Below are 20,948 nucleotides of genomic sequence, written 5' to 3'. Positions count from 1 at the left end.
GCTTTTTACCCAATTGGCTCACTCTTCCCTCGACGCTTTTAGGCCTGAACTTGATCTGATCTCTCTCTCTCCCGCTGCCTTTCTTGCCCCCCTCACCCACTTTTACTTAGCCTACCGCTCTGCGTCAGTCTCCTGCTCGCGTGGCTTGTGTGTGTTTGATGCATCTGGGAAAGCGAATCAGTAAAAATGACAGCATGTAGAAGTTGTTTTAATCTCCAGCGTGGCTCTCTCTTTCTAGTAAATGAAAAGGTTGGTTAACCCCCACTGACTTATTGAGTCTAAGCTAAGAAACACTGTGAAGGTTATAATGAAATTGAATGTCAGGGAGTAAATATGTTGGCCTCTGTTTAAGTCGTATATGAAATGATTTTCTCTTTAAAATTAGATCTTTTTTTATTTTTGAGAGAATGCAGTGAATGTTCATGAAGCTATTAGGCAGTAACGTGATGAATTTTACAGTGAAACATCTCTGCTTTCACCCCTTCCTGCTAAACAACAGAAAGCCATCAAATTACTTTTATGGGGCCTGCAAATTTTTCACCTTGGCTCCCCCAGTCAGCAGATGGATGCGATATAAGCAGCAAAAGACACCTGCCAGCTTACAGCAGCTACAAGTCGGAGAGTCTGTCAGCTCTGGCAGCCCTGAAGCCGGGATGCTGCAACAGGCGAAGGAGGGATTCAGCAGCAGAAGAAGCAGCAGCAGCACCGTGCCGGATTCATTAACAATGAAGGAGCCGCTCAGCCAGGCTCTGCTCCTGTGTTTGCAAAACAAGCGGGACATGTGAGGGTTAGACTGTGAAGAAATTAATCTGTGAGGTAATCAGCAGTGAGTTGAGAGGAGCAGACTGAGCAGAGTGTGTGTCGCTGCACCTCAAACGTGTGATCCTGTGTGTAAATAAGGAACCTTTAATGAGCCCAGCTGTGTCTTATGGTAGTGTGTGTGTGTGTGTGTGTGTGTGTGTGTGTGTGTGTGTGTGTGTGTGTGTGTGTGTGTGTGTGTGTGTGTGTGTGTGTGTGTGTGTGTGTGTGTGTGTGTGTGTGTGTGTGTGTGTGTGTGTCTGTCTGAAAGCTGTCAGAACCACATGCTTACAAGCTGTGCAGTTTCATATGAACTAAATCTAATTGGATGCCCTGGACTTCACAGCGTGGATGCAATATTTGATAATTCCAAGATCATATTGTTGGGAACAGTGCATGTCCCCAGTACAAAAAAAAACAGGCTCCAAAGTCAATACGTCCCCCCTTCTTCCCTTCTCTCCCCCTCTCCTCCTCCCTCCCTTTGCATCCTTTTCTGTTCCAGGATCAGTAATGGGAGTCAGTATCCAGGAGGAGGCGAAGGGGGTGCGGGGCTCCTCGCCAAGTCCTCGCCCCTCCTCCCCCAATGCAGCACAGCTGCCTTTCAGAACCCCGCCGCTCCAGCCCATTCATCCTGGAGAGCCCAAAAAAAAGAAAAGAAAAAAAAGTGGCTATTTATTAGAATACTTGTTTTGTATTGTTCTGTGCCACACAAAAGACGCTTCATTATGTTAGAAGCAAACCCCTTTCGCAGAGAGAAACAATAACTTGGAATTGTCTTTTTTAGAGTGTATAATAAATGTCATTTCTTCTTGTCTCTGCCCCTCAGTGTGTGTTGAGTGGTGGGTTTGGGCGCCGGGCATGGATGGCCTTGGCACTCGAGCGGCCAGATTGTAGTGGGAGTAGCGGTCTTACATGAAGCTTTGGAGGGGTTTAGGACGGCTTTAGGAGTATGGAGGGAGAAATCTGCCCACTTTGTCTGGAGTAGAGGGAACGAGGGGAACGTGCGTAAGTTTGCATATGCCAATTCCTTACGCAGGAAAGTCGATTTATATACATATTTAACCTGTAGTTAACCTGTCTGTTGTGCGTAAAATCTTTTTTGTCCAAACGCGATGTGGAAATAATGCTGAAAAAATTAGCAGGGTAAAGCGAATTTGAACGCTTTCTGATCTCAGTGATTGCGCCGACTGGAAGAAACGTCTTTGTTGACAAGCTTTATTTCGGAGCGTCTGCGCTCAGCTCTGTTCAGTTCAGGGCAGATAATATGTGTTTCCAGCTGCAGGCTGTCGCTTTATTTTAGGACAAGCGAGCTCCACATGGGTTTGGCTGCACAGAGCGCACAGTTCTGAGGCTCGTGATGCTACCAGTTGCTCTCCAGCCGGCTCAGTTTGATTTTCTCGAAGTGACGTTATCGGCTGCTGATCTGTTCCGGACTGAGAGGTTATCATCTGAGGCACCTTTATTTGGCTTGAGTTACGAGAAAAGAAATGCTGCATGCTATGAAATATATGTGTTAAGAAATAACAAATTGTTCCACTGGCTGGCGGCTGTCACTGTGACAGTATTTACGTTTAGTGGTTCTCTAGTTTCTACTTTTCAGTAGGCGGAGGAAGCAGGGCGGGGGCTGATCATCACATCTGGACATTTTCGGGTTTTGTAAATTGAAGCTCACGAGCAGGTGCTTTGTCTCTCAGGCTGGGTTCAATTATTAACCCCGATTTATGATCAGCAGGTGATCAGAACTCCTTTTTTCTTGCCCCAAAACTAACACCACCTCTGTTCCAAGCGCGCTGGCTTGTGCGTACTGGCACATCCACGCAGCGCAGCGCGCTTGGAAAACGTTGTCCCCGCTCAGGTTAACTGTTCCACAGAGAGAGAAAAATGGAAATAACTCCGTTACAATCAGTGTGGAGTTTTTTGTGCATGAGGGTGTGTGTTTTGCGGTGCGTGGATGAGTTTAGAACTAAACGGAATAATGGCTGCACCGTTGCGCACGAGTCTGGACGCGTGGAGTTGTATTTAAAGACATTCACTTGTTTCTTGTTTATTTGTTGTGGGGACGTGGGGGGGTTCGGCGTGGAGGGGGGGCTTGATAACTGCTTTGACCCTTGTCCCCGGTCGTGCACCATCATCACAGCGCGCACGCACACATCCTGTCACAGAGGCCGCGCACAAAGGAGCGAGGAGGTTTGAAAAGAGGTTTGTTAAAAGAGGAGTGACTGATGGGGGGATGACAGAGGAAGTAAACAGGGGGCCACCGGGGTCCCGGTGGCACCGTACAGGCTAATCCTCTGTGTACAACCTCAGATCCACTCAACCACTAGAATAATAATAATAATTAATAATAATGGATTTTATGACTTCTGCCGATTGATTAAAAAAAAATCACCAAATTCAGGTCGTTTTCACATTTTAAATTTGTCATCGAATTGTTTAATATTAAATGTTGGATGCATTAGTGCTTTCTAACGTTTGCCTAAATCTATAAAAACCTGTATTAAAGCTTGGATCAGGATTTTAATAAAACAGAGAAGTCTGAAAATGTATTTAGATAATTTTTAAAAAATAAATATGTTAAAATCTGCTTTATAATGGCTTGTATTGCTGAAGTTGCTTATGAGGTTTGGTAAAGTAATAATCTTTAATTTTAATAAATATAGGCTAAATATTTTAAATTTGACTTCCATATGTTGAGCAGTGTTCATGTTGCCAGTGAAAGCTGTCGGTGTTTTTTCCACATCTTTATCTCCAGTGTTGTTGTTTCCTTCCAGATTTTTGGGTTTGTTTGCTCTCCGGGTTGCCATCATTATATTGTCATCTTCCTCGGGCCTTAAGCCACAGAGGACCACTGGAGACGTTTATTGACCACTGTTAACATGCCGTTAACCCTATTACCGGAAAGAGACACGTGGATCCGTCCGAGTGATCCCGCTCCCTCAGGCCCTGAACAGAGAGCCATATCAAGCTAAGCTCTAATTAAAATTAAAAAAAAAAACAGCAAAGAACGATAGAATGATTAAATCGTTAGTCTCGCCGCGGGAAGTGGTATTTCGTTTTCCCTTTCAATTAGAGGTTGATTGGGCTTTTCAGGGGAGGTCAGCTGTGAAATCTGGATTATATATGCGCGGACTCGAAGACACATAGACCGCTTCCTCTCTCGGGGTTTGCAAACTGGCTACTTGACTGGGTGTTAAATAAGAGGCGTAAAATGTACCTCAATAATAATAAATAAATAAAATCCTCCAGTGAAAAAATGACAGCAGCGGTGGTAGTTTACATTTCTTGTCGTGTACAGCTGCACACAGACACGGAGGCATGGCCAGGACGCCTTCACCGTCACCAGCAGACGGCGGTAACGGCGCTTTGCCCCGGCAATTTCACGTCATTATGTGGCTATCCATCCTCATGGGCTGCTCCTCTTAGACCAACAGTTTTTTCTTTTACCAAATCTCTTTCACATCATTTTCTGCGTTGAGTGTGCGTAATTTCTCTCCCTGACACCTACTATTACTACATACCTTAATTACATACCTGCAAGGAGAGAGAGGGCCACGGAGAGGGGGAGAGAGCAGGAGAGAGAGAGAGAGATGGTCTGAAAAATTATTTTGAGACGCTGTTTCAGAATCAAGTCGTCTGAGATTGGAGAGACTGTAGCTCATAATTCCAGTGCGTAAAAATACAGTTGAGGCCAAGCTTCCAGGACGCACAATGAACGTGAGAATAAGTGTTTAAATGTGGGAGGAACTGTCTTTCAATCTCAAGTGTGGAGAGAAATAGGGAGTAAAAAAACAGTTATTGAATCGTCTCAATTTATAAGGTGTCTGATGTGGAATTTGTAATTTAAATTCAGTAGCTATACTATATATATATATATATATATATATATATATATATATATATATTACAGGCTGCACCCACTGCTAGCAAATCTTAGTTATTTTTGTGTTGAAGTCTCGAAAAGCGTGTTTGGAAATTTCAAATGCCTCGTGCTATTTGTGGGATTGACCCTCCTTTCTGCCTCCTCCTTCTCCTCCTCCTCCGGTGTGTTCTTCCTCTATGGTCCTCCAGTCACCTGACCAAACGCCATGCAAATCACTCTGCTTCTAGAGCCTCATTGGCCGCTTGTGCTTCATTTAACCGCTGTCAGTGCGCATCATATGGCTGCCGCTTTTACCAACTTCTCAACTCCGACAGGGAAAGTGGCTCCAATGCGCATTCTATCACAGTGGATGTGAACCCAGCCCAGGCGAAGACAGGGTGAAATACTGGTTGGAGAACATTTTGTATGCCCTTTCGGATTAATTTTCATCTCGCATTTGCTTCATTTGGGGGTTAGATTATTAATTTTGTAGCCCAGTCATCCTGAGCGCACCCGCACTTGTGCGCGCCGCACCTATCTTGAAATAGACTTTTTCTCTGTTGGTGGCGAAGTTTAAAACCAGGTGAATGTATAGCATGATGATGGAAACTGACCTTCATTCCCCCGGCCCCCAAACGAACTCGACCACGGGGCAAACGGGGCCGAATAGCGGGTCCAAAGCGAATCAGGAGCGCGTGAAGAGACCGATGAACGCGTTCATGGTGTGGTCCCGTGGGCAGCGGAGAAAGATGGCACAGGAGAACCCCAAAATGCACAACTCTGAGATCAGCAAGCGGCTGGGCGCCGAGTGGAAGGTGATGTCCGAGGCTGAGAAGCGTCCTTTCATCGACGAGGCGAAACGGTTACGAGCCATGCACATGAAGGAGCATCCGGATTACAAGTACCGGCCGAGACGGAAGACCAAGACGTTGCTGAAAAAGGACAAATATTCCCTGGCCGGTGGACTGCTTTCTGGGCCCAGTGGTGGCGGTGGAGTTGGTTTAGGGGTCGGCATGAGTTCATCCGGGGTCGGGCAGAGGTTAGAAAGCCCCGGGGGTCACGGAGGCTCGGCCAGCTCCGGCTACGCGCACATGAACGGCTGGGCGAACGGTGCGTACTCGGGGCAGGTGGCTGCAGCCGCGGCAGCCGCTGCGATGATGCAGGAGGCTCAGCTAGCCTACAGCCAGCACCCGGGCAGCGGAGCGCACCACCACCACCACTCACACCACCATCATTCACACAACCCCCAGCCCATGCACCGCTACGACATGACAGCCCTGCAGTACAGCCCCATCTCGAACTCTCAGAGCTACATGAACGCTTCTCCATCCGGCTACGGCGGGATCACCTACACACAACACCAGGGCTCCGGCGTCTCCTCTTCAGCTGCCATGGGGACGTTAGGGTCGCTGGTGAAGTCGGAGCCGAGTGTAAGCCCTCCCGTCAGCAGCACACACTCACGGGGTCCTTGCCCCGGAGACTTGAGAGAGATGATAAGCATGTATTTACCGACCGGAGAGCCGGGGGACCCGTCAATGCAAAGTAGACTCCATGCCTTGCCGCAGCATTACCAGAGCGCCACGGCTGGAGTGAACGGGACGGTCCCTCTAACACACATTTAGAACTCACAGAATAATTGAAAACTGCAAACGAACACATAACCAAATATTTACCTCTTTTCTAAATAACCCCGGTCCCGAGAACTACCTGCATTTTGTACAGAATGTTTATGATATTGTAAATGAAGGGTAAATAGCATATTCATCTCGGCTTTTTTGAATAGCCACCAGTGGAATTATATAACGAGTATGATGCTGAGATATTGGTTATTGTGCTATCATCTTTTTGTCCATCACTTCACGCTCTTAGTTGAGGGTTACGCCAGGTTCACATGGGGGTATATTTGCTTCAATTGTCTCATATTTTTTTATTTTTTGGGGAGGGGCGGGGGAAGTTTCTTGTAAGTTATTTGAAAATGAGATAACGTGTCATAATCATAAGAAAGTGCTTTAAAAGATATGGGAAAATCACATTCTTTAAACATTTGTGTTCCTTTGCAGAAGCCTGTGTCTTAATTCTTGGAAATCATCTCTTTTTATTGTAACACTCTAATTATTGTAAATTGTGAATAATTTTAATATTTCAAAGGATGACGGGCAACTGCTGTTGTAATTTAAGTGCTTTTCTGCAAGTGAAAAGCCCTGATATTGCAATGAAGAATAATTGAATAAATTTCACAAGATGTTGCTTTGATTCTTAAGACAACGGTCTTAGATTGATTATTTTTTTCTCACAGGAGTGTTTTCACGTTTTTTTAGGATGTCATGAGGACTGTTCTAGAAAAAAAATAGCCTCCTCTTAAATTTTTGACATCGCTGCTGGACACAGATCCCACGAGCTTTTAAATAGACCAATTGTTTGTGCGTAATTACGCATAAAAGCCTACAGTCTGCGGGGCTGTAAGGAAACCATTTTGTTAGGTGGATGTGGTTTCATGAGCTCGAGTTTTATGGGTAATTACAAATATGTTCATAAATTGGAAAAATCTTTTCCCCCTTTTTCTCTATTTCAGAGGCATGCAGGCCTAAAATATAACCGAGAATCATTTTTCATATTTAATGCAGGCCAACATGATGGCCAACGTTCTCTTTTCATATTAATATCATTCCTCACACGTTTGTTTTTACACATTTTATTTTAAAAAAAATCAACAAGGCCTCACATGACAACCACCTGTTAGTTTATTTAACGAAATGTCCTCATTTAATAATGGGTTAAGTGTTTTTTCTAAATGATGCCTGTGACATTTTTTAATATTTCCCACAGACACATGACAATTTTCATGGCAAATTTAAGCTTCGAATTTTATTTTTGCAGACTTAATTCTTATTTTTATCTATTTGTAGTGTGTTGTGGCATTATATTAATCTGCCATTACATTTTAATTCTGCTACTGAATTGCAAAATTGTGCCAAGATTATTTCTTGAACAGCTCGTAGACCAGATTTTAAACTATGAAATGCTCCTGAAAAATTTAACGACCTCTCACTAAATGTGTTTAAATATAACTTTATAATTTCTAAATTAATATGACTATCACTTGAACTATGAATTACCAAAATAGATTAATATCTTTTTGCTGCACTGAAGTAGTTTGTTTATTTTTTATTCTTATTATTTTACTGTGAACTTTGGAATTCACTGCTTCTGTTCTGAACATTTTACAGAAGACTCGGACAGAAATAACCAAGAAGATCAAAATATAAAGAACAGTTTGAAGATTTTATTCTTAAAAAGCTTAAATTAATGACAATATTTTCAATATTTAACAGTTTTGTCTTACGTGCACATTTTATCTGCCTTTTGCCATTTGATTGCTTCTAAGTGGGACAAACATGTGAACTATTGGAAGAAACAGCAGCTTGTATTTTTTGATTGGTGCAGTAGAAAACAGCAGGAAAACACTTTAAAAATCCCAAAAGTCCTCTTGCTGCTTTTTGCTCATCTTACTTAACAAATAAACGGTGTTCAAATGTGAGAAATTAATTAAGAAATGACTATAGTAGCTTTGATTTCAGTGGCTTTTTGGTCCATCATGGAGAGATGTTTCTGTATTTTGCTCTTGGTAGAGGCAGAAAGGTGGGATTTAAACTGTCAAGTCGATCCACTGCAAGAAACTTTGAATAAATAGTCAGTGATTGAAACAGAAGAAAAAATCTCAAGGCCACATTTGTTCAGATCTAAAACAGAAAGCGTTCAGGCAAACTGTTGCACAGACTGGATTTAGACTTCCCATCGGTCAGCAACCTTCTGACAGCTCTCTTCTGGAGTCACTGTTGACTCATCAGGATTTCAGACATCTAGATTATCATTTGTTTTTACTAACGTTGTAGATTTTAAAGACAAACCATACCCGCCTCATTTTATCTTCATTAATCCTTTTCAAACAATAAAAAATGAGGATGACTTCATTTTTCCTGACAGACCAGCTGCTTTTTTCATTAGCTCATATGAAGATACAGATTAATAGCCATACACATTCAAATGAGGAACATTTATGCCTACTTAGGCGTTTTTAAAAATCAATTAATCTCAAATACAGAGTTAAAGGGCCTATTTCACACTGATGAAGACTTGCATGGTGTGTCAATTAAACCTGTTAGGCCCCATAGTTTCAGAAAATAAAAAGCGTGCTACGTCTGGCTGCGCATTAATCTCTTGAAATAAAACCACAGATGTCTTGGAAATGAGTTTTTAAATTCCAAAATAGGAGAAGGTGCCTCTTTGGAGGACATCTCCGCGCCACGATGCTCCCCGTATGGCGGGGTGGAGGAGGGTGAGGAGGGGGGGAGCATGGAGGGATGGCCTCCTCGCGTGTTTTGCATCTGTTTCCATCTTATCTGTTGATGTGAAGAGATGCGGATTAACGCTGAAAGAGACGGAGAGGCGGAGCGCGTCACGGCGCATCGCCAGGCTAAAAAGAGGAGCGTTCTGGCAAATTTAACCCGAATAAATTACACCTTGAGGTGGAAAGAGGGGGTAAGTGTAGGGTGCAGCGGGTTTACAGGCGATGTGGCATCCACCGTTGCCGTATGTGTGTGTGTTTTGTGCGTGCGTGTGTGTGGGTTGCGCGCACGCGTGTTTAGCTGACCGGCCAATAAATCTCTCCACCGCGCCATACTCTTATCTTGTAGCCACCGATATATTCCGTGCTAGGAGGCCATCAGCTCCGGCGCACACTCGGTTGTTCGTAAAGCCCCGATCCCTTGCACTCCCTGTCCTAAATGGGGATAATTAGCGTCACTTTATCACGCCTCTGCATATTTTCTCCGCGTCTCTCCCCCCTTTTCCTAAAAAAATTACCAAGCAGCCTGCTCTCGTCGCCCGCTCTGTCACAGAAGATTATGGAGACAGATTGCACAGAGCGAATGTGCCGGGCGAGATTAGCGCGGAATAGAGAAAGCAACTGGGCCAATGAATTTCTCGGAAGGGCCTTATCGTGCAATTACACGTTGACATGTTTAACAATCTTGCTGCCTCTTAATCCTGCAGTGCTGCTCTATCTACCCACAGCTAGCACGCTGTACGCCGGCACACAGACCTAATGCACCGAAACGCAGCACAGAATGCACTGAAAGTTAGGAGAAATTGCTTTATTATTTCCAAACTTTGTCCAAGCATCTACAAAAAACCCTTTTTTATTTCTATTTTTTTATTTTTCAGATTTCTCCGTTGTTGGAATAGCATCTGCACGGGAACTTTTTGCAAAGAGGTGAGATATTCAGAATTTATTGTTGACCCCAAATCACTGTTAGCAAAGAATTAAAAAGTGACCAGAACATGGAGTGTTTGCGCACATGCAGGGAAAACAAGAAGTGGTCGTCTTGTTTGGAGTTTTCCCATCTCCTCTGTCCAACACGCACACTCACCACCCCCCACCACCACCCCGTCCTCCCCCCAGCCTCCCCCCTCGCTGCCTGGCGGTATATCGGGGCCTGTGTGGGAGTGATTGTGGAGCGCCACTGTAGGAATTTGGCAGCGTCCGTGGTTTGGAGAGCCGCCCCACGCTGAGCCCCATTCAGCGGCCAGCGCGCTGTGAGGTTGGGAAGTTTCAGTCAGCCGTACAACTCAATGGCCCCCACAAAGGCGATTACAAGCCCCAGCGCATTCCTGTAGGGACCTGGGAGCGGCGCAGGTGCGAGGGGGGACCGGGGCAACCCGTCAGAGGGAGTGATAAAAAAAAAACGGGACAGTGCTGGGACCACACAAAAAATAAAAATAAAACAGCCACTCCACAGGAACCGGGGATTTTTTAGGAGGAAAGAGGAGAAAGGGAAGAATAAGTCTGTAGAAGATGCAAGTTTGGGAGGTGGGAGGTGGGAGGTGGGAGGTGGGGTGCAGCATACTGATGGCCTGACTGTCCATCACTGAATGAAAGTGAGGGAGGAACTCTCTGCAGCCAGGATTCTCTCAGGTCATGAGTCCCAACCTAAGAAACCACCGAAGAAGCTCTGATTAGAGAAACCAAAATCCAAACATGGACACAGGAAACATACCAAAACTTCCTCTGCAGTGCCTGGTCATTTAAGTGGGATATTGTCTAATTATTTTATCCCAAACCAGGACTTCAAAGCTCATAAACCAGATATGTTTAATCTGATGGTAGAATGTAAACTACATTTGTGATGCCCCCCAGCTGTGAAATAATTTAGCAGAGTCAATCAATTTGCTTACGTCAATGCATTTTATTTAAAAAAACGTAACTACCTCACTTATATTCATAGCAATCCATCCCTGACACCTGACAACAGACTAAAACGTCTATTTTATTGTGTTTCATATCAATATTTTAAGTTAAAAGTGGACAGGTTGGTTTTTCCCAGCTTGTTCCACCACCTCCAAGTGGCCACAAAAGCGGTTTATGCAGCTTGTAGTTTAATTTAGGCGTCTAGGTTGACATTGGTAAAGCTGAAGATCATGGGTAAAAGGTGTCTGATTGTAAAATGTAAACCCTGTAAGTTTCCCAAAAGACATGAGCTCAGGCCTGCCTCAAATAGTGAAATTCTCTGCCTGCTTAAAATCACAAAGTGTGATGCCAGCCTGCTGTGAAATAAATAGCAGGGTCCATCAATTTACCGAAATCAATGCATTTTATCCAAAAATACGATCCATCGAAGATAAAACCTTGACAACAGACTAAATTAGCAACTAGTGGAGTATATAGCAGCGATAGAACATCTTTTCTATTGTCTTTCATATCAATATTATAAGTTGATACTGGCTGATGTGGTGTTTCCAGCTTGTTCCACCTCCTCCAAGTGGTCAAAACTACTATTTAAGCTGCTTTATATGTTGGCGTCTAGGTTAAAATAAAGCTTATGATCTTGGATAAAAGGGTTAAAAGAGCCAAACATCTATAATACATGTCTGATTTTAGAAGATAAATCATCCTCATTTCCCAGAAGACATGATTTCCAGAATGGGACAGTAAAAATCTCTGTCTGAAAATCTGCTCAAATTTACATAAGGTGATAAAATCCTGCTGTGAAATAACTTATCGAGGGTTGATCAGCTTATTTAACCCTCATGTCGTTCTGTGGTTCAAAATTCACCCGTTTTAAAGTTTGAAAATGTGGGAAAATAAATCTATTTTCACAGTGAAACTTCTGATGTCCACATTTTTAACATTTCTGGGAAATCTTTGAACATTTTTTGGTGGAAAAAAAATGTTAAAAATGTTTCTGAAGAACATTCACACAAAAAAAATCAAAATCCAGCGATTTTCGCTTTGGAAGATTTTTACTCATTTTTGAAAGTATTTGCAAGAATTTTCTTGCCAAATTTGGAGGATTTTTTTTAAATAGAAATTTTAAGGGAAACTTTTAAGGAGTTCTTGGAATTTTCTTCTTGAAGGTTTTGCAAATTTTCAGAAATTTGGGGAATTTTTTTTGCTAAATTTTTGGATTTTTTTTTTTTTCAGACAAGAAAACAATATTTTTGGTGCCTGTAAATGAGGACAACAGGAGGGTTAAATCAATGCGTTTTATCCAAAAAATGTGACTTCCTGCGCAGTCCATCTAAAATAAAACCCTGATCCCTGACAACAGACTAAATTAGCAACAAAGTGGAGTATAAAGCAGCTAAGAAACATCTTTTCTGTTGTCTTTCATGTCAATATTATAAGTTGATATTGGCCAGTTTGGTGTTTTCAGTTTTTTCCACCACCTCCAAGTGGTCAAAACTCCTGTTTGTGCCGCTTTAAATTCAGGCGTGTAGGGTAAGATTGTTAAAGCTCTTGAAGATGGGTAAAGAAACCAGTTATGATGGTGTGAGACGTGTTGAGAACAGAAGTCTCCCATATCAGAGTCAGACGCTTTGTGTGGGTTTCGGTGTCGTTTGTGTTGTGTGCCAAATCTTCCACCCCAATCTCTGATATCTCTGCTGTCTCACAACATCATGCTCCTTGGAATGGGAGAGAAAGACGCTGCTGATGGCTAAAATTCAGCAGCAGACTGTGTCCAACGGAGTGATTTAGCACGGTTTAAAGTTGGTGCGTAGGGGACGAGTTTAGAGGCAAGGACGCAGGGGGTAGTTAGATTTAACTCCAGTTGCACAGCTACTGAATTGGACATAATTTTAACACCACTTTTGTCCACCCTTAAGACTGGCTTTCCCCCGTCTGTGCGGTGTTCAGAGCAGAGATGGCATACAGGTGGGAGATGTGCAAACAAGTGGGCGTTTTATTCAAATGAGGCAAAGCATTTGGGTCTGTCAGCTGCAAATTCAATGAGTCTGTCAACACAGGCGAGCTAGAGATGCATCACAAGTGCAGAAAAATGCTTTAAAAAAGCACATTTAAATGATTAAAAAGAAAAAATTAAAGTTGTTTTTAATGAATCCAATAGATGCATTTAGCTTCATGTGTAAAGTTTGAAATGTGCATCGCAGGAGCACTGAACTGTGAGAGAATCCTTCAGTTACTTAAAAGATATGATGAATGATCTGTAGTGCTGCCCTCTGATGGCAGCGGGGATTTATCATATATGAGAAGCCCACAGCCTCTAGTTTGAGAAGTGCCATCACTCACAGTGATCTGCTGAGTTTACCTTGAGGAAACGCACGTCTGAAAGGCTGCGCGCACACATCGCACTCAGTATTCTGCCAGTTTGTGCAGGAGATGCCGAACTAATTAATCCTGTGCATCATCGCCTTCTTTCCAGCCTTTTCTGGCAAAAGCGATGTTTCATGTTTTATTCTCCAAATGCATTTTAATTATGATACGATGCAGAATTATGACTGATAAAATACTGGATTGATGTCACATAACCGGCTTAAACCTTCAGCGTTGCCATAGTTGGGCTAATTTGATTGACAACAGAGTCAGCAGCTGCGTATGTGACAACTCTGTGAATTTATTTTTTTAACTCCACGTGTTGGAAAACGAAACGGGCAACATAAATAGCTCGACATGACTGAACTTTCACTTTCTGCACAAACAAAAAAACTCTACTTTTGGCTGCAGATTTGTTGTGCAATGCATCATTCACGCACCCTTCTAAAGAAAACATTTGGTGCCGCTGTGACTACCACATGTCTGTCATTGGCTGAGAGACTAATCATTTATCACCATCTCCTGCAGTTCATATTGTAATTTGCACACCTTTTTGCATGCTGAGATCTCACAATGTGGCAACTTGGTCCAACGAGGCAAAAAATGGGCAATTTTCACACAAATCTTCAGGTTATTTGGAGAAGAAAATAAAGATATGACGCAAACTTTATTTTTTAAACCCACTGTCCAGCAGTTTATTGCTCACATCTAGCTTAAACCAAGACAGACTAATACAACACTTCCTTCTAATAAGGAACTACTGGAATTGTCTTGCTAAAGGTTTTGCAAATTTTCAGACATTTGTGGAATTTTTTCTGCAGAATTTCTGGATTTTTTTCAGGCAAGGGAATAATAGTTTTTGGTGCCTGTAAATGAAGACAACGGGGGGGTTAATTTTTCACCAAGATCTCACACTGATGATAGGAGAGTCGGACAAAGTCTTCTCCAGAACATCCCAAAGGTTCTCAGTGGGGCTGAGGTCTGGACTCTGTGGAGGACGATCCATCTCATGCTCCCCGATCCACTCATTCTCAATGTGAGCCCATGAATCCTGGCATTAATTCACTGATGGAAAGACCTTCAGGTATCAGCTGACCTCATTCTTTGGGAACATAACGTTGGTGAACCTGACCAACCCCAGATCAGAACCTTAACCCCCACAGGCTGGTAGGCACTAAAAATGATGACTTCATCACTTCATCCGCCTCTCTTCTTACCCTGATGCCCCCATCACTCTGAAACAGGGTAAATCTGGACTCATCAGACCACATCTGTTCCTCAGAGATGATTATTCTTCACTATCCTTCAGGTTTTAATAAACTGTTGGACGGTTCTTAACCTGATTTTAGTCGTTTTATCTCCTTAGTTGTTTTCTTTGCTTGATGCAGGCCAATAATTTGACTCTTCTGAGACAGATTAGCATCCTTTATGACCACAGGAAATGTCTTCCAACATTTAAAAAAGAGAAGCTCCTCAAGTTGAAAAAGTTGTCGTCATAAGTGCAGTAATTATCCAATGGAAGGCTACTTTCTGAGTTAAATCCAGGTGGCGCTTTGAACATGAGATCCAACAGTCTCTTCAAACACTAAAAATGATAAATCCTCAGTTATTTGCTGTTAAAGATAAACACGTTTATTCTGGAAATGAAAAGAGCAATCACCAGAGCTGGGATCTTTTTAAAGGTAAACCCCATTTTCTCAGAATCTCCATGCACTTTGTTCACGTCAGCCAAACACTTTGATACCCATGTCCCAAACAGAACAACAAAGAAGGGTCACGTGAGAAGTTTTAAGTGTCCTCTACAATCCTCCTGTTTGTGCACTTGAAAGAAGAAGCTTTAGCCTGGAGTTTACCGTTCAGTTTTTTCTTCTTTTTCTCCTCTTTCAGCACAAGTGGTTCCACAAAGACTTTCTTTCATGGAGTCTTGGTGACAAACAAACTTAGGGTTGTTTGGCAGCATGGGTCGAACTAATAGAGGTGTTCTAGAGCAAAAGGGGGAATTTAGAATAAAATGTTAATGAAAGCGCGATAAGTGGCTTCCTGCTCCTCACTTAATATAAGCAGTAACCTTGAGTCATAGTTGAATCTGTTATTAGAGTTTTTTTTTTTCAATTAGTGAGAGAGAAAAAAATTGCGTACTTTAAAGCATGTGGATTGTAATAAGAAGTTTTTAATAGAGCATTCTGTGGTGCTCAGGGGTGAGAGCTGAGGTGGAAGAGTTTGAAAGTATCGGCACCTCCTGCAGACTGTCATTACTTTTTTTTCTTCCTTTCTAGTTCTTTCCTGCACAAATGAAACATTTATGCCGGAAGCTAATTATTTCAGCCAATTAAGTTCTTTTAATTGGTCTAAAAAAAACAGAAAAATGATCAGAAAAACAGCTTTTTCCTGCACAACCAGTCCACACAGAGCAATGTCTCGGTCTGACCCACAGCGTCTGTTGTCCGGTCGGTCCACCACGCTGAAATAGCTCAGAAATTAGTTGATGTGTTGATGTGAGACCTTTTACAGGAATCTATAATCCCTGGAGAATGATTTCAACCGTGGCTATCCTCTGACTTTTCCTCTAGCGCCACCAGCAGGTCAAAATATCCAGTACAATATCTTCAAGATAGGATAGTTTCAGCCGATATTCATGGTTCCCAGAAGATGCATAACTTTACTGCTACCGCCACCATGAGGTTGATGTTTGGGTCGTTTCATGTGGTTTCAATAATGGGTATTGCTGCACCATCTACAAATTGTCTACATTTTCTTGTGATGAAAGATAGACACAAAACAACTTTCCATGCAAAAATTTAGAGCTCTAGCTCTATTAGTTCCAAACTTATGGGATCTTGAATTTTTTAGAATTTGGACCTAAACCCACCCCCTAAATCCTCGCCTAGAAGTTTGCACTATTTAACTGCTTATTTCTCAGCCTCTAGACATTGTTGATGGCTGTAATTTGGCAGACAAGTTCACAGCAACCATCTGACATCACAGGTAGCCTCACAGCCTCCTAGCTACTCTCTACAGACTACAGGAGCCTTCTAAAGATGCTAAAAATTAAGAAAAACACACTCGCGAGTAGGTTTTAGGGGTCTAAAATTACTAGAAATATTATAAATGTTGACCCAAGGACCACTCTGTCCTATTCAAAACAAAATTGTATGATAACTTACAAAGTTGGAGACTTCTGGGGGTATCATATAGAAAGATATGAGCTGCTAAAGTATGGACCCCACAAAAAGTGACCAATTTTGGTGAGGCCTGAAGGCAATGTGGCACAGGTGGTAGAGATCTGTAACCCTGAATAAATTATCTTCTATCATGCTGCTAGAAGCCTGCAAAATTCCAGTTTGGTTTCTCTCCTCCTTCATGGTTAACCGTACAATTAAGAGGACCCATATAAACAGCTTGCGAATCTATGTTTTGCATTATATGAATTGAATTTTGTTGATATATCTTTTTTTTCTTTTGCAGAAAACTGAGCTGAAGATAGAGTAAAAGTCCTGTCCATATGATGGTGCCTGACATGTTGTAGTATAACTGTAGTGTAGCGCTAACACACAACTGATATTCATGGTTCCCAGAAGATGCATCCTAATTTTACTACTACCGCCACCATGAGGTTGATGTTTGTGTTTTTAAACAGCCTCAACCAGCACCGGATAGATTGTCAGGGAATGTCGTGCATTTGCCATGTTTACCTTTTGAAGTGAAATATATATTTGTTGATCCCTCAAAGTGGCCATCTTGAAGATTTAGTTTAAATAAATGTGTTAAATCTTTTGCCAGATGAGACAACACAACGGTGATAGAGTCCTTGCGTTCACAGTGTTATGAATTGAGCGTCTGTGACAACATTTTGGCATAAAATGACAAGCCGTGCACGGTTAGCGATGCACGTTCTATCAGCCTCTCAGCCAGAGAGGGGAGGTGGAGCTAACGCAACAAAATCCAACTAAGGCTGAACAATTGATACATTTTACATCTAAATCACAATTTGAAGCAATGTAATTAACGATTTGCAAAGGCTGTAATTTAGACTTTACGCCATGCAGCACGTCTGATCGAGGGCTTCAGCTCAGTGACAGATTCAAGCCGTCTTCCGTGTGACAGTCAGCTTTTGATGGATCTCATGTGTTAATGCTCCATCACATGTTTTGCATTTTCTTGCACAGTGAATACTGAACTAAGGTCGACTTCAAGAAGTTGCATCTCAAATGAAATTGCAATATCTGTCAGAAAAATCACAATTAGATCTGGCTGCCCCATCTTCAAGAAGAAGCGCACAGTTTTCCCATTTTCATCGGTGGTGAAAAGGAAGTGTAATGGATATGTTGCCCGACTGACTGATCATCTTCCAAAACACGCCTGCAGTTATCATTTATTTCCATAAGGATTCAAGCACATTTATTGTCGATGCATTTCTGCAATGAAGCTTTGTTGGCACTTCCAAAAACAAAAACACCAAACAGCTGTACATAAAGTATTAAATATATCTATACAAGTAAATAGAATAAATATTTTAAAAAGTGTACTAGTGCAATGAGGTGCAACGTCTGCTTTAAAGTGTCTGATGTCAAATCAGTGGGCTTTAAGATCGCCACATTATTTCCCGCCAGTGCCGTCCTCAGGTGAAAATCTGGGAACAAATGACTCTAATATCTGCCTCCGCTGCACTGAAGATGTTGATCACAGTAAATATTATACCTGTGTCTGACTAAATATCCAAGTTTTTAAATCACTGACGGCTCTCTTATACCTGAAGTGGCCCTTCACAGTTTGAAAATCAAACAAATATTGATGCCACACATCAGCGAAAGCCCGTTTTAATGGACGATGTTTGAATCCTCCTCCAACCGCTTTTGTAATCGTACACCCGTCTTCATGATGTAAAAACCCGTGTGTTCTTAGCGTGTGCAGCCTTCCCATCTCTGCCTTCGTCCCACGTGCTTTGAAAGCAACATCTGCATGTTAAAACGCTGTCGTTCAAAGCACAGCTGCAGACTCTTACTCTTGTTTTACAACCCTGTTTGACTGACACCCTCCTACGCCCACCAACTCTCACTGACTCGACAATTCCCTCAATAAATGTCCTGTACGACACACCTGCAGCGTCCGTCTATCGCTGGGCCGCACGCGTTCCAACCCACCAGATGCTGTAAAGGATTTCTGCTCATCTGTGGCAAGCGGCAGAAAAGGGGTTAATGAGGGGTCAAAGAGTTCAGATAAGAAGCAGCGGTTTTACGGGGCCGACCACAACCTGCAGCTCGCTGATAGCCGTTTGAACCGGCCGACCTCTGAACCCCGCTGGGTCAAGTGATCAACAAACCGGCTCGTTTAGATCGGTCAGATCGGAACAAGTGAAGGATGCTTATGTCACCGCAAAATGTCAAAGAGGAGCAGATAAATCATTCCTAATGATTATAGCCCCATTCAATTTGCTTCCAGAGCCATTAGATTGTTGTCGGCTATCAAGGCGCGGGATAAATTTGATTAATCTGTCGTTGAATTGATAACCTGGTCCCAGTGTGTGTTTCTTATGTGAGATGACATGCAAGTGACACAAAAAAAAGGGAACTTTTTAACAATCCAATAAAACCAAGAGTGACAGGAGAAAAATATTTTATTCATGGTAATTGAAACCTTAAAACATGCCATTTCAGAAACAATGATGGAATATTCTTTTTTTTTTAAATGACTTCCTGTAGATGGCGTCCTCCTGTACGATTGCAGGAAAATTTAGATTTTTTTCTTGTGGGGCTATCTCAAGAGTAAAGTGTACACGACTCGACCAAGAACTCTGGATGAGTTAAAACTGAGAATTCAGGATGAAATTCACAGTATCCAGCTGAGATGTTGCAGCGGTCAATGAGGAATCTCAACAGCAGAGTGCCTTCTTGGACAAATTTTGCAGAAACAGACCTAAAAACGTATTTATCCTCAATTGAACATTTAAACTCGAATAATAAGAAATTAGTAAAGACTACAAGACTTTTGAAAAAATACAATATACTATACTTAAGATGTCGCAGACCCCTGTAATTAATGTTATCTGTTTTTGTATTGTACTGTTTGTGCGTGTAATCAACTTGACACACTTGTTACTTGTTACTGTACTGAATTCATAGACTGATACACTGTTAATGACTGAATTGTACTAAAAAAAATCTCAGCAGCAGATTTCAAGAATGCATTCGTACAGGAGGACGCCATCTACAGGAAGTCATTTTTAAAAAATGAAAATTCCATCATTGTTTCTTAAACGGCATGCTTTAAGGTTTCAATTACTATGAATAAAATATTTTTCTTCCATCACTCTTGATTTTATTGGATTGTTAAAAAGTTCCCGTTTTTTGTGTCACCCTGTATTTCTGTATGTTCTGCATTGACTTTTGACATTTGACATCCCTACAAATCAATACCCTCAGCTTGTCCATCTCCCTGTTTCTCTGTCTTCCAGCAAAGTCATGACTACCAGCAGTGCACGTGGATCGCTGTGGGTGGACTGCCGTTACCAGATAGCACCTTGGCTCCTCTGCTGGCGAGCCATCATTGCACCAGGAGATGGGTGCTGTGAGCGAAAAAGACCTTTCGGAAAATGTCAGCAAGAGCCAATGCCTGAAATTTCCCCCATTAACTCTTTCCCCTGTGATGCTACCTAATTTTAACCCCTAAATTACAAAAACCCTTTTCTCAGTGTCTGATTTCAGAGCATGTGGATTTTTTTTTTCTCTTAAGTGGCTTACCTGACCAAAAAAAACAAAAAACAAACCCCACCCTATATTTTATCCATCTTGGCAGAAACAAACACACACACAAAAAATGTGCAGTGCCTGCAACAGCTCTCCTTCCCCATTCCCTTTCAATGGAGCCAGCTTCACTGTCTTAATACTCTTAGTCCCTCAGTTGGCATGTTTTCCAATAACCCGCTGCATTTTCAGATTTGTAAAATCCGTCAAAATGCCTGTAATGAATATTTCTCCAGCTCTGAGTGTATTTAATGTGCTGTTTGACCAGCCCGATAGGAAACTTGTAAAGATCTGGCGGTCGGTCCAGAGAATCGGTTGAAGCGTTCTCGTCTGTTCGGCTCTCAGTGCAGCGTGGAAACGGTGTGAACCAGGTAATTTCATTTGAACACAAACCTCTGGCAGACTGTCAGAAAATAAGCATTTATTGTTTGGATATGCTGTTAGCTTTCTAATTAACATATTTCCTGTGCATGAGTGTACATGTCATGTAAATTTCTGTTTTCACTTCTTTAAAAAAAAAAAGAGAAAGAAACTGCATATTTTTTTGATGGATTAAATGTCATCTTGTGAGACAGGTCTTTGTTATGCGCTCAACACTCACATTTTACGGTTTGTTTTTCTGTTGACTTACATAGCGTTTGCTGGAGAATTTAAAAAAAAAGAATAAAAGTGAGAGAACGCATATTAAATAAACTCTTGCATCTTATTGCTGCCTGAGAACAAAATATTGTGCTTCACGTCATTTATTCTCACATTCAATTTGAGAGGTAAATTAATACTTCAGAGCGAGAAGTCGCAGAAAAGTTTGAACATTTAAACTATGTATTAATTTCAAGGCCTAAATGCGCCCTCAATTATTCTACCATTGCCCCTAAGTAATTGATTTTGGGTAGAAAAAGCGAGAGGCGGAGGGGCTGATCTGTGCTGATGTGTGAACATC

General features: G+C 42.1%; 1 protein-coding gene across 3 annotated transcripts; it reads left to right on the top strand.

Moving 5' to 3' along the window:
• The first annotated feature begins 1,601 nt into the window (after positions 1-1,601).
• sox1a (SRY-box transcription factor 1a) lies at positions 1,602-20,733 on the top strand. Of its 3 annotated transcripts, none has more exons than XR_002596271.2 (3): positions 1,602-1,803; positions 9,881-9,929; positions 19,720-20,733. XR_002596271.2 is itself a non-coding variant. In XM_022207024.2 (3 exons), exons 1-2 carry the CDS (start codon positions 5,245-5,247, stop codon positions 9,899-9,901), a joined length of 864 nt encoding a protein of 287 aa, XP_022062716.1. In that variant the 5' UTR covers positions 4,841-5,244; the 3' UTR covers positions 9,902-9,929; positions 19,720-20,733. The 3 variants fall into 3 exon arrangements, 1 of the variants encoding a protein (XP_022062716.1); XM_022207024.2 differs by lacking the exon at positions 1,602-1,803 and adding an exon at positions 4,841-6,087; XR_007946259.1 differs by lacking the exon at positions 1,602-1,803 and adding an exon at positions 4,845-9,196.
• The last annotated feature ends 215 nt before the right edge of the window (positions 20,734-20,948 follow it).

The sequence above is a fragment of the Acanthochromis polyacanthus genome, chromosome 14, assembly GCF_021347895.1.
Source record: "Acanthochromis polyacanthus isolate Apoly-LR-REF ecotype Palm Island chromosome 14, KAUST_Apoly_ChrSc, whole genome shotgun sequence".
Classification (NCBI taxonomy): Eukaryota; Metazoa; Chordata; class Actinopteri; family Pomacentridae; genus Acanthochromis; species Acanthochromis polyacanthus.
Note: the sequence above shows the minus strand (reverse complement) of the source record. Positions and strands in the feature narration are given on the sequence as shown.

Excerpts from the sequence above, each read along its gene's own strand:
- sox1a (XM_022207024.2), top strand. The coding sequence starts at position 5,245 with ATGTATAGCATGATGATGGAAACTGACCTTCATTCCCCCGGCCCCCAA. Across the intron at positions 6,088-9,880 it reads TGGTGAAGTCGGAGCCGAGT|ATTTCTCCGTTGTTGGAATA; the intron begins GTAAGCCCTCCC and ends TTTATTTTTCAG.